The 16,828-nt window shown below is 25.6% G+C and overlaps 2 protein-coding genes across 2 annotated transcripts; both read left to right on the top strand.

The window, feature by feature from the left end:
• Positions 1–3,039: 3,039 nt before the first annotated feature.
• On the top strand, positions 3,040–12,433 carry MKS88_002990 (AP2 domain transcription factor; the record flags this gene model as incomplete). Its single annotated transcript, XM_067216045.1, has 3 exons — positions 3,040–3,979; positions 4,252–11,705; positions 12,053–12,433. The coding sequence occupies 3 exons, from the start codon at positions 3,040–3,042 to the stop codon at positions 12,431–12,433; spliced, it is 8,775 nt and encodes a 2,924-aa protein (XP_067073564.1).
• Positions 12,434–14,127: 1,694 nt separating this feature from the next.
• Positions 14,128–15,616, top strand: MKS88_002989 (VPS9 domain-containing protein; the record flags this gene model as incomplete). The annotated part of the gene is made up of 2 exons (XM_067216044.1): positions 14,128–14,958; positions 15,296–15,616. 2 exons carry the CDS (start codon positions 14,128–14,130, stop codon positions 15,614–15,616), a joined length of 1,152 nt encoding a protein of 383 aa, XP_067073563.1.
• Between the last annotated feature and the right edge of the window lie 1,212 nt (positions 15,617–16,828).

Genomic DNA, 16,828 nt, shown 5'->3' with positions numbered 1-16,828 from the left:
ATTTTTGCGGTACCGTGGTATGAATTCCTATGTATATATATATATACATATATGCACATAGATATGTATATACGTACATATATATATATATATATGTATAACCTAGTATATCATTTTATTTATTTTCCCATATAGTTATTATTTATATATTATTTATTATTATATTTATATAAAAAAAAAAAATTTTCCTTAGATTATTATACCCAGATCCGAACAAAAATATATATTTATGTGGATGTTGTATTTTGCATATACTTATAATGCAATAAAAAAAAATATATATACATATGTATGTTTGGAAAAAATAGAATCGTGTAAAATATACGTTTTGTATTATTAGATATATATTATATATATTTATATATATATGCAAATTTATTATATAATTAAAATGCTTTTAAAATTTTATAAATATATATATATTTTTTTGTAGAAACATTGGAAAAAGAATAAAAAATTTAGTTTCTTTACAAAATTAATTTCTTTTTTTTTTTTTTTAATATTTTTCTCATAAAATTAAAAAAAAAACAAAAGCAATCAAACAAGAACAACTAAACAAAAAAAAAAAAAATTAAATTAATTTAAAAAATTAGATGCAATTCGAACTTCATACATATTTTAAGTCATTATTTTAAGTGTCCAAAAAAGTAAATTTATTTAATATAATTATTATTTTTTTTTATTTTATTTGTTTTTTTTTTTTTACATATTTAATTTTTTATTATATTTCCATTTTACCAAGTTTTTTCTTTGTGACTACTTTTTTTCCATTTTTACATTACATATACTTTAATGAAAAAAAAAAAAAAATAAAATAAATAAATATATATATATATATATTATTTTCCTACGTTCTTTTCATTTAATTTTTCGCCCCTCCTTTTTTATTGTATATATTTATATTTTACGTATAAGGTTACATAGTTGAATACACATATTATTACAACACTCCATATGTACAGAAAATATATATTACATTTTCTATACTGTATATATATGAGAATAGTTGTCATAAGTAATAATAATAAATGTAATAGATTTTTTAGGTAAATTAAAAAAAAAAAAAAATTATACTATGAATAATAATAGTATTTATTACATTATATATATATATATGTTATATATGATGGTTTTCTTAATTTATTAAATTAAAAAAAATTATATGTAAATTTTACAATAATTTTTCTTTTCTTTCCTTTTTTTTATTTATTTTTTATTTTTTTATTCAAGATAATTTTAATGTGGCATGCGTAGAATGTACAATTTTATTTTATTATTTTATATAATTATTTTTCATTACGGCCTTTTCTATACTTGTATTTTCTCTTTTTTTCTTTTTCTTTTTTTTTCCTTTTTTCATTGTTTTCTCTTTTTTTTTTTTTTTAAATTTCTCTTTATTTTTAATTACATAAAAAATAATTGTTTTTATAGAAATAGCTTTAGTAATTAAAATATATATATATATATTTATACATTTAATTAATTTATGTTATTAATTTATTCTGCATATTTCTATTACATATATATAAATCATACATTGCATAATTGTATATATATATATATATATATATGTATATAATAGAATACATGTATATAGGATACATATTATATAATTTATATGCATATATGCAACCATATAAATATTATATTGTAGTTTATTTTCATCTGCATTTGTACAGTTACTATTATATGCATCTATATAAATAATTTTACAACATTTTTTTTTTTTGTTTTGTTTTTTTTTTTTTTTTTTTTTTAATTTATATTGAAATATATTTGTTAAATATACATATATATATATATGTATTTTTTTTATATTTACTCATATTTACGCATAATTACTCATATTCATATTTATTCTTATTTATTCATATATTAATTCATATTTATTTTTATATATTCATATTTTTACTTATTTGTGTTATATATAGATGTATATAAATAAAAAGAAAAAAATTATAAAATATAAATAATTTCAACATAACTTTTTTATAGATTTTAAATTGAACCTGTTAGGTTTTGTTTTATAATTTTTTTTTTTTTTTTTTATAGTTTCTTTAATGTATGTATTTCCATTCTTTTGTTCTTTTTATAGATCCTCTTACAGTTTTCCCATCATAATTTTCTTTTTTTTATATTTTGTATTTTATATATATTTTTTTTTTTTACAATACTTTTTTAAATAATGAGTAAATATTGCTAGTATATAAAATATATATATAAATTAATGTATATATATAAATGTATATATATGTATGCTTACATACGTACGTACGTACATAGCATACTAATAGTTACCTTTTTATCCTTTTTAAAAAATCATATATTTTGTGATTTTTTTTTATGAGCATATATATATATATATATTCTTAAATATACATACATATATGAACATTTATATATATACACTCCTATATATACATTTATAATATACATTTATATATATACATTTATAATATACATTTATATATATACACTCCATATATATACACTCCATATATATACACTCCATATATATACACTCCATATATATACACTCATATATATACACTCATATATATACACTCATATATATACACTCATATATATACACTCCATATATATACACTCCATATATATACACTCCATATATATACACTCATATATATACACGCATATATATACATTCCATATATATACACTCATATATATACACCCATATATATACATTCTATATATATACACTCCATATATATACACTTATATATATACACTCATATATATACATTCCATATATATACACTTATATATATACACTCATATATATACACTCCACATATATACATTCCATATATATACACTCATATTTATACATTATATATATATACATTCCTATATGTTATAAATATATGTACATTTACATGTATATCTACATATATACAAATTAGTAACCTGTAGCACTTAGCATATACACGTATATTTATGCATAGGTGAAATTATATATGTAGTTTATGCATTTGTTCAGTATTATGATTTTTTCTTTAAATAATAAATTAAAAGATGACAGATATAAACAAGAGATCAGTAAGAACTCGAAGAAAGAAAACTATGAATTCTTTATATTATAATAGTGATTATAGTAATGATTTAAATAATGAAGAGTCAAAAAATAAAATAAATTTTATTAAAAAAAGCGATACACTAACAACAACTACTACGTCTAGTACTACTACGAATAATAATAATAACACTAATAATAGTAGTCATAAATTAAAAGAGAATTCAAAAAAGTATTTAGAATTATATAATAATAATAATAATAATAATATTAGTAGTAGGCAGCAGGAAGGATCAAGTAATAACTCATTGATGAATAACCTAAATGGTAATTCTATAATATCGCATGATCATAATAAAAAGTTTGACTACTCAGAAGAAATTAGTAGTAGCAATACATGTAGCAATACAAATGGTAATATAAATAGTAACACAAATGGCAATATAAGTAACAGTGCAAGTGATGATGAAAGTATAATAAAAATCAGAAAAAGCAATAAATGGAATGATAATAATATAAATGTGAAAAATGAAGTAAAATTAGAGAGTACTACTACATCATCGAAAATAGATAAGAATAAAAATTACACAAGTGCAAATATATCAGGTACTAAATGTAGTTATAATCGTGTAAAACATATATCAAATAATAGTGAAAATAATTATGCAAAAATGGCAGAAAAGTTACCCCATGTTGTTGGAGTAAGATTTGATAAATCACAAAATAGATGGTTATCAGGAATTTGTATCAATGGTAGATGTATTAATAGATATTTCCCAGTTTATAAGTATGGTTTTGAAGAAGCCAGAAAATTAGCTATACAACATAGAAAGAATTTTGAAACAGCTAATATAGGTCATATAAAAAAGCAACAAGGAGAATCAAAAACGTCTCACCTAAATCTACTTAACATTAATTCCCAGATTCCAAATGGATTCAAAGGTATGCTTAAGGAGGAATATACATATGCGGGCAAAAATTGTTCTGCATTCTTGAACCTGCACTGTATAAAAGGCTCAATATTATATGCATGTGTGTATGAGTGTATACATGGTCATATATATGCGTGTATTCATCAAGTATGCATGCACGTATGCGCCACACTCCTGTGTGCTTCGCGTCCCAATATATATTCCACTTCCTGCGTTTTTCGTTTCATGTTGCCTGTTAATAATATTTTTCCCCTTAACCATTTCTTCCCCTTTTTTTTTTAGATATTCAAGGAAAAAACAAACTAATTTTTAAATACTTGTCATATGACTCTATTCAGAAGGAATGGGTAGTTACGTATGACTATGACAACAAGGTATTAGTGAATAAATTTCCCGTAGATATTTACGGTTATAATAATGCATATGAAATGGCTGTCCATTGTATTAATAAATTGACCATATGTAACCAGGATAATAACAAGATGTGTAAAAATGTGAACAAAAGTGAAAATCCTAAGAATTTAAAAGGTGAAAATAACAATGTGAGCAGTAATAGCAGCACAATTTGCAGTAGTAATATTAGTACCATCGGTGGCAGCAATATCAGTACCATTGGTAGCAGCAATATCAGTACCATTGGTAGCAGCAATATCAGTACCATTGGTAGCAGCAATATCAGTACCGTTGGTAGCAGTAATATCAGTACCATTGGTAGCAGTAATAATGTCAACGGGCATGCACAAAACGACTTAAACGATCACGATGGTGCCAATATGCCCTTTTCTTTACGCAGAGACAAACTTAGTAAGTTAATTAACGCAAATAACAATAATCTTATAACACATAATAATAATAATAGTAAGCTAAATTTTGAGCGTGGGGAAGCTGGTTACATAAACCATAGCATCCATAGCAGTCAAATCAGCCATAATAATCATAGCGGTAATAACATCCATGGAAACCATAGCATGCTTAATATGGATAACATGAATAACAGCCACAGTAAAGACTTTGACTGTATTGATGAAGAACAAAAACATTTTATAGATATAGATACATCGAACCAAGGAGATAATAAATCCTTTTTAAGTGATTCGAATAGTCATTACAAAAAAGAATCCTCCTTTTTAAGTAATGACTTAAAACTTTTAAACGGAATCAAACGCATAAATACAAACTCAACAAATAATAATGAGAAGGAAAATGGTAATAATACTAGCTCTTCCTTAAACCATCAAAATGTGAACAATCGTGCACATTTGAATTATAAGAAAGATTTATATAAAAATGAATCTTCTTGTGTATTAGTAAATAATTCAAATTTTAATATTTTCAATATGGATAATGAGGTAGAAAATACTACTATGACCTCTTCAGATAATAATAAAGATTTTATAAACGAGTTAGGAAAAAATAATGTACAATCTAAAACAACAACAACTCATTATAATAATAATTATAAAAAATTTAGTGAAGATAATGGGAAACTTCTTCAACTTTTGAATAGTAATTTAATAAGTGACGAGGATAAAAATGCATATCTTCTTTTAAGTAATGTAATTAAACGAAACAATATTATTAAGTCATTTGACAATAATAGTAATCATCATCCCTATGGGGAAGAAAAAGACAAGCAAGAGAGGAAACTTAGCGCTCTTGTGAACAGCAGCGACTATGATTATAGAGTTGACCTCCACAGTCGCATTCATGATAACAGTAATAGTAGTAATAATAATAGTAACCATACCAGTGGTAGCGGTAGCGGTATTAATAATAATAATGAATCGGGAGTAAGTGCAAACCGCCTATCCGATTATCAGTCACATGCAGCTTTTGCAAAGTTTAATAATAATGCTAATAAAGAAGGGAGTAGCATTAGTAATATTAATGTGGAAGAGAAGGAAAAAGATAAAAATAACAATAGTAACAGTAACAATAATAGTAAAAATAATAGTTATAGTAATAGTAGTAGCACGGATAATGTAATTACCTTAGAGCGCAATGACACATGGGATGGAAATAAAATGTACGAAAATTTGAATAAACTTAAAGAGAATAGAAATGGAGAAGGAGAAATAATTTCGAATGATAATAACAAGAATGAAAATGAAAAAAATTTCAAAATAAATGAACATTTAAATTATGAGAATATATTAAATTTCAACAAAATGATAAGAAATATATTAAATAATAATAGTGCAGATAATAATGAAAAAATAATAAAAGGTATTAATATCCTGAAGAATATGACAATGAGTGATAAGTTAAACGTGATTAATTTTAACAGGATATGTAATAGTTATTCTTTGAATAGCAAGAAGGACGGAACTAACAGCACGGGCATCGTAGGAGATATTGTTGACAACAACAAGAGTAATAATGATACTGTCAGTTACAGTAACAGTGTTAGTGAGAATAATAACAACTGTCAGGTTGTAGAAAAATGGAATAGGCAAGAGCAGCATATAAACTATGACGATTACATTATAGTGAAAAACGAAGAAGACGATGATGTTGTAGATAATGATGATCAAGAAGAAGTGAAGAAAAGTGATAGTAAAGATTGTACACAGGAAGAGGTGGAAGAGAAAGAAGAGGAGGATGATAAGGATGAGAAGGATGAGAAGGAGCAAAATAATAATAAGGAAAAAATAACTACATATGATGTATTAACTGAAGTTGAAAATAATAATTCTATTGAAAATATTGAAAAGAAGAATGACCCTATGGATGAAGATGCCAACATAATGGCACGTACCAGTAGTATTATTAATAAGTATGAAGAAGAAGGTAATAATAATAAATCGGATGCAGCCGCCAATGACGGAGTATCTGATTGCAGTGCTGAGAAACTAAACAATAACAGTATTAAAGATAGTAATAAAAAAAAAGCATCGTCAGAAAAAGTAATAAATAGTGAATTCAATGATATCGCTTTTAAATTATGCCCATGGAAAAAAGGTATACAGTGGGATCATAAGAAAAATATGTGGATATGTAAGTTATGGAATAATAATGGAAATGAAATTACCAAACATATTTATGTAAAAAATAAAGAGGGTATAGAGATAGGTTATAACTATTGTTCTAAAATGCGTATGACTAGTTTTGTATACTATTTATTCAAAGAATTAAATAAGCTTCCAAAACTCGAAGAGATTTCACACAATTTAGAACAGTTATGTTTCGTAGTAGATTATTATAAAGATAATAATATAAACAGGAAACAATTCTTTTTTGAGGAAGGAATAAGTAAAGCTTTTATAAATAGTGTTGATTATTTAAATAAACAAAAGGGTGAGAATAATGATGACAACTTGTATGATATCACCAAGTTCGTGAATGAACAACATTACCATGATATAGAATTATTGGATGATCTTTTTAAAGAATTAAACTACTTCGAATACAACAGAAATGTGATAAATGATAGTAATAGTAGTATTAGGAGTTCAGATAATAATGGTGATAATAATGACTATAGTATAGGTATTTTAAGTGGTGATAATTACAAGTATGGTAATAGCTGCTATAGTAGTAACAGTTACAATAGCGCCACCTGTGAACAAACGAAAACTGCTTACAGCTTGAAACCATGGGTTAAAGGAATAATTTGGGACGAAAAAATGAAGAAGTGGATTGTATTTTTTAAGGATAAGAATAAAAATTTAAGAATAAGTTTCTTTAACCCTAGTGATTATAATTCTGATGTTGTTTTATGTTATAACAAATGTTGTGAGTACGTTGCTCAAATAAAAGAATCAAATAACTTTGATGAAAACACAGAGGAGTTTTCAGAATCCATTCGAAATTTTATCAAAACGATTGAATTTGATAAAATTGTTCATAAAAATAATAAAATTGCGTATGGCAGTAATGCGTCCGCAGCTGCCACTGTAACATCAAACACTAGTAACACTACCATGTACGGGAAGAAAAAAGGGAATAATTTCCTTAGCTACATTAACAGCAAGGAGGAAGAGGAAGACACAAGATGTAATGACGAAGACAGCGAAATAGAGAGTGCCATAAATATTAGCTTAGATAAGATGTTCTTTCAAAGGGATAGTAACAACAACAGCAATAGTAACAACAGCAATAGTAACAACAACAGCAACAGCAATAGCAACAGCAATAATAACAATAACAATAACAATGATCTTAACAGTAACAGTCACAGTAACAGTAGTACCTTTAACAATGCAGGTAATAATGTAAGTGTCAAGGAATCTTTAAAAAAATTGAACTATTTTGAAAAGAGGAAATTTCACCTAAGTGGTAGTAGCAGCTTCTCGGATTTGCAACCCTCTTCCCATCATCATCATTATCATCATAATGCTTCTACTGGAAAAAACAGTAGTAGTAGTAGTAGTAGTAACAAAGGTGGAATCCATTTTGAATTATCCAGTGGTAATACATCTTCATTAATGTTGGGGGAGAATAATGCAAATTACAATGCAAATAATAATAACTCGCTAGAGAATCATAAATTCCCTGTATTGGAATCAGAAGAAAAACTTCTGGAAGAAAATAAAGTACTCCGTAATCATCACAGTGAGTTATATAACAACTTGAATCATAATATGAAATACGAAGAAGATGGTAAAAGAGACAGAAAAAAAAAAGGAGAAATTGAAAATAAAAACACAGACAATAATAGTAGTAGAAGTAGCAGTAGTAGCAGCAGTAGTAGTAACAGTAATGGTAATAATAATAGTACTGCCTGTACAAGTCAGAAAGAAGGCAAAAAATATAGTGGTCTTGGAGAAAACAACAATGATAGCAGCAACAACAGCAGCAGTAACAATTACTACTATAATAGTGGACACCTGCTCAATGGTGGACATATACATGATGAGGAGAACATGTACAAAATGGATTTATCAGAGTCGGAAAAACAAAAAAAAGAGAGCATCATGGTGAATAATGAGTATGATTATTCGAATAGTAATTTCTTAGCAGAAGATGGAAGTAGCAACGCTTCACCTGCAAGAGGAATAAAAAGTGAATTAATAAATTTTGATTCAAACTTATTAGCTGGTTCTAACAGTGTAGAAGCAAATAGTGATATAATGGTGAACGGAAGTATTAATCAACACATCATTAATGGAAACAACAGTATGTATGATAGTACAAATATTAATATTGGAGGAGGGGGAGGAGGAGTATCCACGCTGAAGGAGTGTGACATAGCAGGAATGATGCTATCATCATATGGAAAAGGTATGAATAATAATAATAGTAATACTAATGGTAATAATAATAGTAGTAGCAATAATTGTAGTAGCAATAATTGTAGTAGCAATAATAGTAGTAGCTATAATAATAGTAGCAATAATAATAGTAGCAATAATAATAGTAGCAATAATAATAGTAGCAATAATAATAGTAGCAATAATAATAGTGGGAATAATAATAGTGGCAGTAGTGGAAGATTGTTAAAAAATTACGATAAATATGTTAATATGGAAAATAGATCCATTAAAAAGAGTACGGAAAAGCTAGATAGCTTAATTGACAACAGTGTAAATGTAAGGCTACCGAAAAGTGAAATATTAAATCAAGCTGCTAGCTTACCAAAATTACAAGGTATGTTCTTTGATAAAAGAAGAAATTACTGGACTGTTAGTGTATGTGGTTTTAGAAAATCATTTGGAGTTAGAACAAGAGGAGTTTATCAAGCTTATAAATTAGCTGCTGAGTTTAGAAATCGTATTTTAGAAACAAACAAAGGAAAAAGTTATCCTCACAAAAGCTCAAGTATGACATGTAATTACAAGTATAATGTAAAGAACGGAATAATAAAAGATGAAAAGGCAAACTTTATTACCGATTCGGTTAATTTGGGTGAATTAAGCGAGAAGAAAACTACATCCTTATGTAATATGAGTAATCATAAAGACTTGTACACGTTAAATGAGAGAAGAGGTAACTTCAATTTGAAAAGTGACAATAGAACTAATACACAAGCGAATGTGTACGATTATGTTTCAGAAAAAAAGGCAAGTGGTATTATGAACTGTAACAGCAATAGCAGCAGCAATAGTGTATGTTATGAGGAAAACTACAGTAATACGGAAAACGATAAGGCAGTGTATAACCTAAAATCCAGTAAGGGTAATAGTAGTAATGATAATAACAAGAAGGGTAGTAGATCGAGTTACGCCCCATCGAAATATGATAACAGTGCTGCTTCTACGGATGCTACTATTACGAATAGTAGTAGTAATATCAATAATAATAATAATAATAATAATGGAACTAACAGCAGTAGTAGTTGTGGTAATGCTATCGACTCGAGCTTAATTCACTTTTTAAACGATCCTGATATGATGAAAGAAAACAAAAATAACAACAGCAGCTTATTTAATAAGGCCAATAATAACAATATGCTTAATATTTCATCAAGTAATAGTGCAATAAGTAATACAGGAATAACTACGAATTATAATAATTATTCGCCCACTCATATATATGAAGTAGACAATATACATAATAATAACATCCAAGATTATTATATTAAAAGTGAACATATAAAAAATGATATGACCAAATCAGACGAATGCAAAAATAGCACCACCAAGGGTGCTTGTAGTAGTTGTAGTAGTAGTAATAATAAAAATTTGAATCATAACATCCTAATGAGGAATTTCATTAATGGTGATAATAACGACGATAATAATAATAATAATAATAGTAATGTGAGAATAAATGCAAGCACAAATGGGGTTGACAATGACGGTGCGGGCACTTACAATAATGTGAGTATTATCAATGGTAATAACAATGTAGAAAGTGGAGAAAATAATGTTGGAGGTAGTAGCAGTAGTAGTAGTGTTAGTACTAGTAACAATGTTGGAGGTGGTAGTAGTAGTAGTTGTAATAAAAACAAGCTGCATATGACAGCTAGCTATGCCGAACAATGTCATGAATTGTACGGGAAAAATTTGAATGGTGTAGTAGTAGGATATGAACATTTGCTTCATAACTGTAAAACCTTAACAGATGCTAATATAATAAATAAACTGAACACTCAAATTATAGATGAAAAGTTGTGCTTTGGATATACAAACAACATGGCAGCAGTATATCCTTCAGAGGAGCAGTATGAAAATAATAAAGAGGATATATACAAATCGTATAATTTTGACTCAGATAATAATAAGCCTTTCAGTTTTAATAATACATTTATAGATGAAACTGTAGAAGAAAGAGATATAAGAATAAATAAAGAAGTAAATAAGTGTAAATTTGTGGATGGACTAATTTATGACGAAGCTAATAAGTGCTTCCGTATAAAAATTAATGGTTATAGAAAGGCATATTCAGTTATTAGAAGAGGAGTGAAAGAGGCTTATAAGTTAAGTATTGAGGCTATACAACAAATTAAAAGGCAAAACAAGTTAAGCGATTATAATTGTGCTACAAGTACTAATATGAATAATAATGGTAACAGTAATAGCAATTGTAATAACAGTTGCAATAATATTAGTATTAATTCAGAACAGACACAAATAAATTCAAATAATTTAACCCATTTTTATAATTCTAGCTCTGATAATTCTAGACACGGTTCTCTCTACAATTTCCATCATAATAGCAGCAGTAGTGTTTGTAAGAACAAACAAGAATTACAAAATAATGATACCCCAGATGATATGTATGACCATCCACAGGACGTGAACAACATCCTCAGTGATCACACCAGACAAGATGCATCCGGAGAAGCAAAAAAGGTAAAGAGGAGGAAGGAAAGAGGTGCACATAAAGTGCATAACACAGTATATACTGCTCGAATATTTGTTTATACCGTGCATGTTGCTTAGTTTGCATATATTGCATACAATATTATGATGGCTCTGTTTTTGCGCCAATTTTTCCATTTTTTTAAAAATATTTACTCCTAATAGCGTTTATATTTCATTTTTTATGTTCCATTGTGTTGTGGTTTGTACATGCCGCATATAATATGTCAAGAAAAAAAAATATTTATATTTATGTTTACATAACTGCATTCCCATTACTGCTATCTCTTTTGAATTCTTTCATTTCTTAATATTTTTTTATGTATTTTACTTTTTAGAATTCTGAAGATGATATTTTCCCAATACTCAACGTAGATGATAAATACTACGAGTTATTGAAAACTGCCATAATAATATGCCTAAATGATATTCTTATGAATTGTATACCTAAAGTATTTAACATATATAAAAATTTGAACATAACAAATAATGTGAAGCTAGAAGATATATTAAATGGTGAAAGGAAAAGGAAAGAACAGTCCTTAAAATATCATATAAAATATACGCAAAACTCTATTGGAGTATCATCCCTTATTCCTTATCTCAAATTATTTAGCACGGAAATATTAAACAACATTTTGCCATCAGCTCAGTCCTTAGAAATACAGCGGTTGATCATCCATTCACTTGATTTGCAGACATACAACACGTCCTATTAACAGAGATTTAATAGAAAATTAAGGAAAAATTAACAGAGAATTAACCAAAATTAACAAAAATTTAATAAAAAAAAAAATATTAACTATATAATGTTAAAATAATTAAAAAACAGAATTAATGTAGTAATTAAAAAAAAAAATAAAAATAGACTAACTAAAATTAAGCTATATATATAAAATCATTGTTATATTACCAATATGTATTACATGCAAATATATATGTATTCGTGTATATGTATGTATGTATAATATATACAGCATTATACATAACCAAATATTGTAAGAGTTTAAAATATGTGAAAAGAAAAAAATTTTCTTTTTCTTTTCTTTTTTTTTACAATCTAGATTTCTAGATTTGTATATATAAAATTAACCATAATCTTAATAATATACCATATAATTTATTAATCTTTTTACAAAACTTTTTTTATCATTTTCCACTTTTTTTTTTTTTTTTATTATAATTAATCTATCCTTTTATTTTATTATTTTTAGTTATGTATTATAGTCCACATAGTTTTTATATATATACTTTTATAGATTTAAAATTTTTTTTTGTTATTGTATATTTCCTTATTATATTATTTACATATATATATATACATATATAATATGTAAAGGAATAAAAGAAAAAAAAATACTTTGAAATTTTTTTTCATTTTTTTTTTTTTTTTAATTTTAATTCTCTCATAATTCTGCCTTTTCATTTCAATAATTTGAATGAGATAATAATTTACGCAAAAAACAAACCGTTTTAAAATTTACAATTAAATGTTTACTCTTAAATGAGTTACTAAACTTTACGAAATTCCTGTCAAAGACTGACAATGAGGTAAGAGAGGTGCTCGCTATGTGCATTTGAGGTCGAAGAAGGTAAAAACACAATTCTTCTAACATTAAAGAAAAGAGCTGCTAAGAATAGCATATAAAGCAATAGATTCGTGCATGGTATGCACATATAATTATACATACATAATATATATATTTTTTTTTTTCAACTTCTGCAAGGAGGTTCTTTCATTTTCCTGCTGAGGCGATACTACATTTTATAGAATATATTTCTTAAATGCAGGATTAAGCTTTTTACTGTATTTTATATTTTTTTTTTTTACATCAGTTTTGTATTTATTTTGTATACATTTTGCATGTGTTTTGCATTTATTTTGTATACATTTTGCATGTGTTTTGCATTTATTTTGTATACATTTTGTATTTACTTTATTTTTATTTTTTCCGGAATAACCAAAACGTTCTGCAAAAAAAATTGTACCATTTTAAAGCTCTAAAAAAGGGGAACAAATTTATATTTTAAAATATGGAAATATTGAAGTTTACATTATGATCATCCTTTTTGAATGAGTCAGGTATATATATATATATATATATATATATATATATGTCGGGTAACATATATTTTTTTGCGGAATTACAAATGAAATTGAGTGAAGTATACGCTTGAAAAACCGTTCTTTTTTTTTTTTTTTTTTTTTTTGCTTTGTTAATGAATATAAAAAAAATGCTTAACACAATGGTAAGGGCATTATTACGGATGTGATGTTAATAAGTATAGGATTGTTTATATGCCATGCAAATATTTTGTAATGGTATATAAATAATATATAGATGTATGCATTTTCAAAGTGAAAACCCACTTGAGTCAATTATAATCCAGAAGAAACAACACAACGGAAGCAATGAGAAGTCACCCAGTGATAAATATTTTACTTAACAAATACAAAAATTTGTATAATAAGCTGTCGAAGAATAGTCATATAATTTTATTGCCAGAAGTTAAAACGTTGATGAACGTACAAATCGATTTGGACTTTATAAAAAAGCATATATTTTGTAAGAGTCATTTAAAAGATATATATATAAACTTGTTTGATCAATGCATTGAAAGTGATACAAAATTTGTTTATACTAGTTATGGTTTTGAAGAGAATAGAATATGTGAGATTATAAAAATAGAAACAAATTCGAATTATAATTTTTTGAAAATAATTTTTATTAATATACCTGTGGAAGGGGAATGGGGAGTGCAATGGGAAGAAAATGTATCCCTGCATTATCATCTTAGTAACAATCCTAATGAGAATAGTAGTAAAGATTTAATAAAATATAAAAATGATTTAACTTTATTTTTTAATAAAAATGGAAATTGTAGACAGTTCTTATATTCAAAATTATCACATTTTATCTATACATACATTATTGTCAAAGGATATGAAAACTGCATAGGGAAAAAAATTATAACAATCGTAGATGATACTTTAAAATTACAAAATAATGCTAATGAAAAACTTTTTGGAAAAGATATAAAAACTTCATTAATTAAATATACCTATTCTTATTTATATAGCATCATATGGAAACAATTAATTAAATATTATGAAAAAATAGAATCTAAAATTCAAGAAAAAATGAATTATCTTAGAAAAGACTTAAATTGTTTTTTAAAAAAATTAGGTCTAGAAAATGTTAGCTTATTCCACGTGGAAACACTCTCCTTTCATATTAAACAGGTTTGAAAACGAAACAAGTACAATTGTACATAATTTTGTACATATATATACATTTATGTTTTTTGAAAATTGTGCAAATTGTAAAATATTCCTTAGTCAAGAAATTAGAACTATCATTGTGTATTTTTTTAAAATTTCATATAATTTAAGCATATGAGCCATCGTAAATGTGTTACATGTATACGTAGTTGTGTGAACATGTGTTATATCATGCGAGTGAGTTATTACGCGTGAGTTATTACACGTGAGTTATTACACGTGAGTATGTATTTATACCGATACTGGAAAAGTGTCTACATGGTTGGACTTCTTTATGTTCATAATTGTAAATTTGCAGATTGAAAAATGTAACAACCCAATTGACAAGATCATCATTTTAGATAACATAAGTAAAATAATATGTGAAATAATTTCCTGCACAAATCAGAATTTAAAAAAACAAAATTTAGCTATTTATGACATTAATAGTGACAGTTTAATTGCTATCCTTGTCGCTGCCATATCGTATGGTCAAGTACAAAACATAATAAGTCATTCTATTCATTTACACATGTATATAGATAATTTAAAAGCGTCTGAAAAAATTGACAAGTTGTCTTTTATCTTCACAATATTTCATACTTCCATCATTTATCTTTGTGATATAAAGGATGTGTAAAATTTTGCTTTTTCCAGTTTGAAACTGTACATATGTTAATGTGCATAAATAAATGTGCATAAATAATTCTACTTTGGCAAATATATATGCTTATATTCTCTGTTTTATTTATTTCTTTAATTTTACATAGATCTCTTTTTTTCTGATCCTTTTCTTCTTTTTTTTTTTTTTTTTTGTAAATATTTTTTACTAAGTGATTATTTTTTTCTATTCTCTCATGTAAGCAAAAAATGAAAGATATATTTGTGTATTTTCCAAAACAAGAGTAAAGTTTGGGGATATCAAAATAGTTGTATGGTGATATACGAGCAAAAATGTAAAAATATGTGCATATATACATATATATATATATATATATATATATATAATGTTAGACAGATATATGCTTATGTTCGTGCGAAGGCTAAAAAAATATTCTTGATAATACCGCTAATAGCATGTGTGGACATATCTATTGGCTTAAGGAAAAGAAAATTTAACAGTAAAAATAATGAGCTTTATAAACATGCACAAATTTAAGCAAGTTCTCAATAAAAAAAAAAAAAAATTAAAAAAAATAAAATGTTTGTATTATAAAACAAAACTAAATGATATGAAACAAGATAACAATAATAAATTTAGAAGTTCATCGTGTACGCGTATGCATATTATATTATGCATGAGCTTATATTCCATAAAGGCAAAGGAGTTACTTATGTTTTATTAAAAAGTAAAGGAATAGTGGTTGTGCATATAGTTATAATTCATGTAATCATTAATATAAAATTTTCAGTTAAATAATTTCTTGTTATCAAAAAGACAAATTTTCTCTTTTTGTTTTTGAAATTACATCTGTTTGTATTATAAGGTTTATACTTTTAATATAGTTAAGCATGTATTGGAGAATACGCGTATTTTATGCACTTATATATAAATAAATATACATAAATATGAACATTTATATATATATATAGGCGTAATGCATGCGAATATGGGTATAAGTAAAATAAAAAATAAAGCGCGATTTGTATGCATATACATAAATACATAAATATATACATACATAATACATTTGCAGTTAGGTGTATTAATAAAATAATAGCCTTTTTTTTTTTTTTTTTATTTCTTACATACGTAGAACTGAATAATAAAATAATAATGAATAGTAGAGCATATATTGAATACCACACGTATTTTTGTAAATTATTTCATCATTTTGTTTTTTTTTTAATA

Source organism: Plasmodium brasilianum, chromosome 9, assembly GCF_023973825.1.
Source record: "Plasmodium brasilianum strain Bolivian I chromosome 9, whole genome shotgun sequence".
NCBI classification, from domain to species: Eukaryota; Apicomplexa; class Aconoidasida; order Haemosporida; family Plasmodiidae; genus Plasmodium; species Plasmodium brasilianum.
The sequence above is the reverse complement of the archived record's forward strand: the minus strand, read 5'-3'. Positions and strand labels throughout refer to the sequence as shown.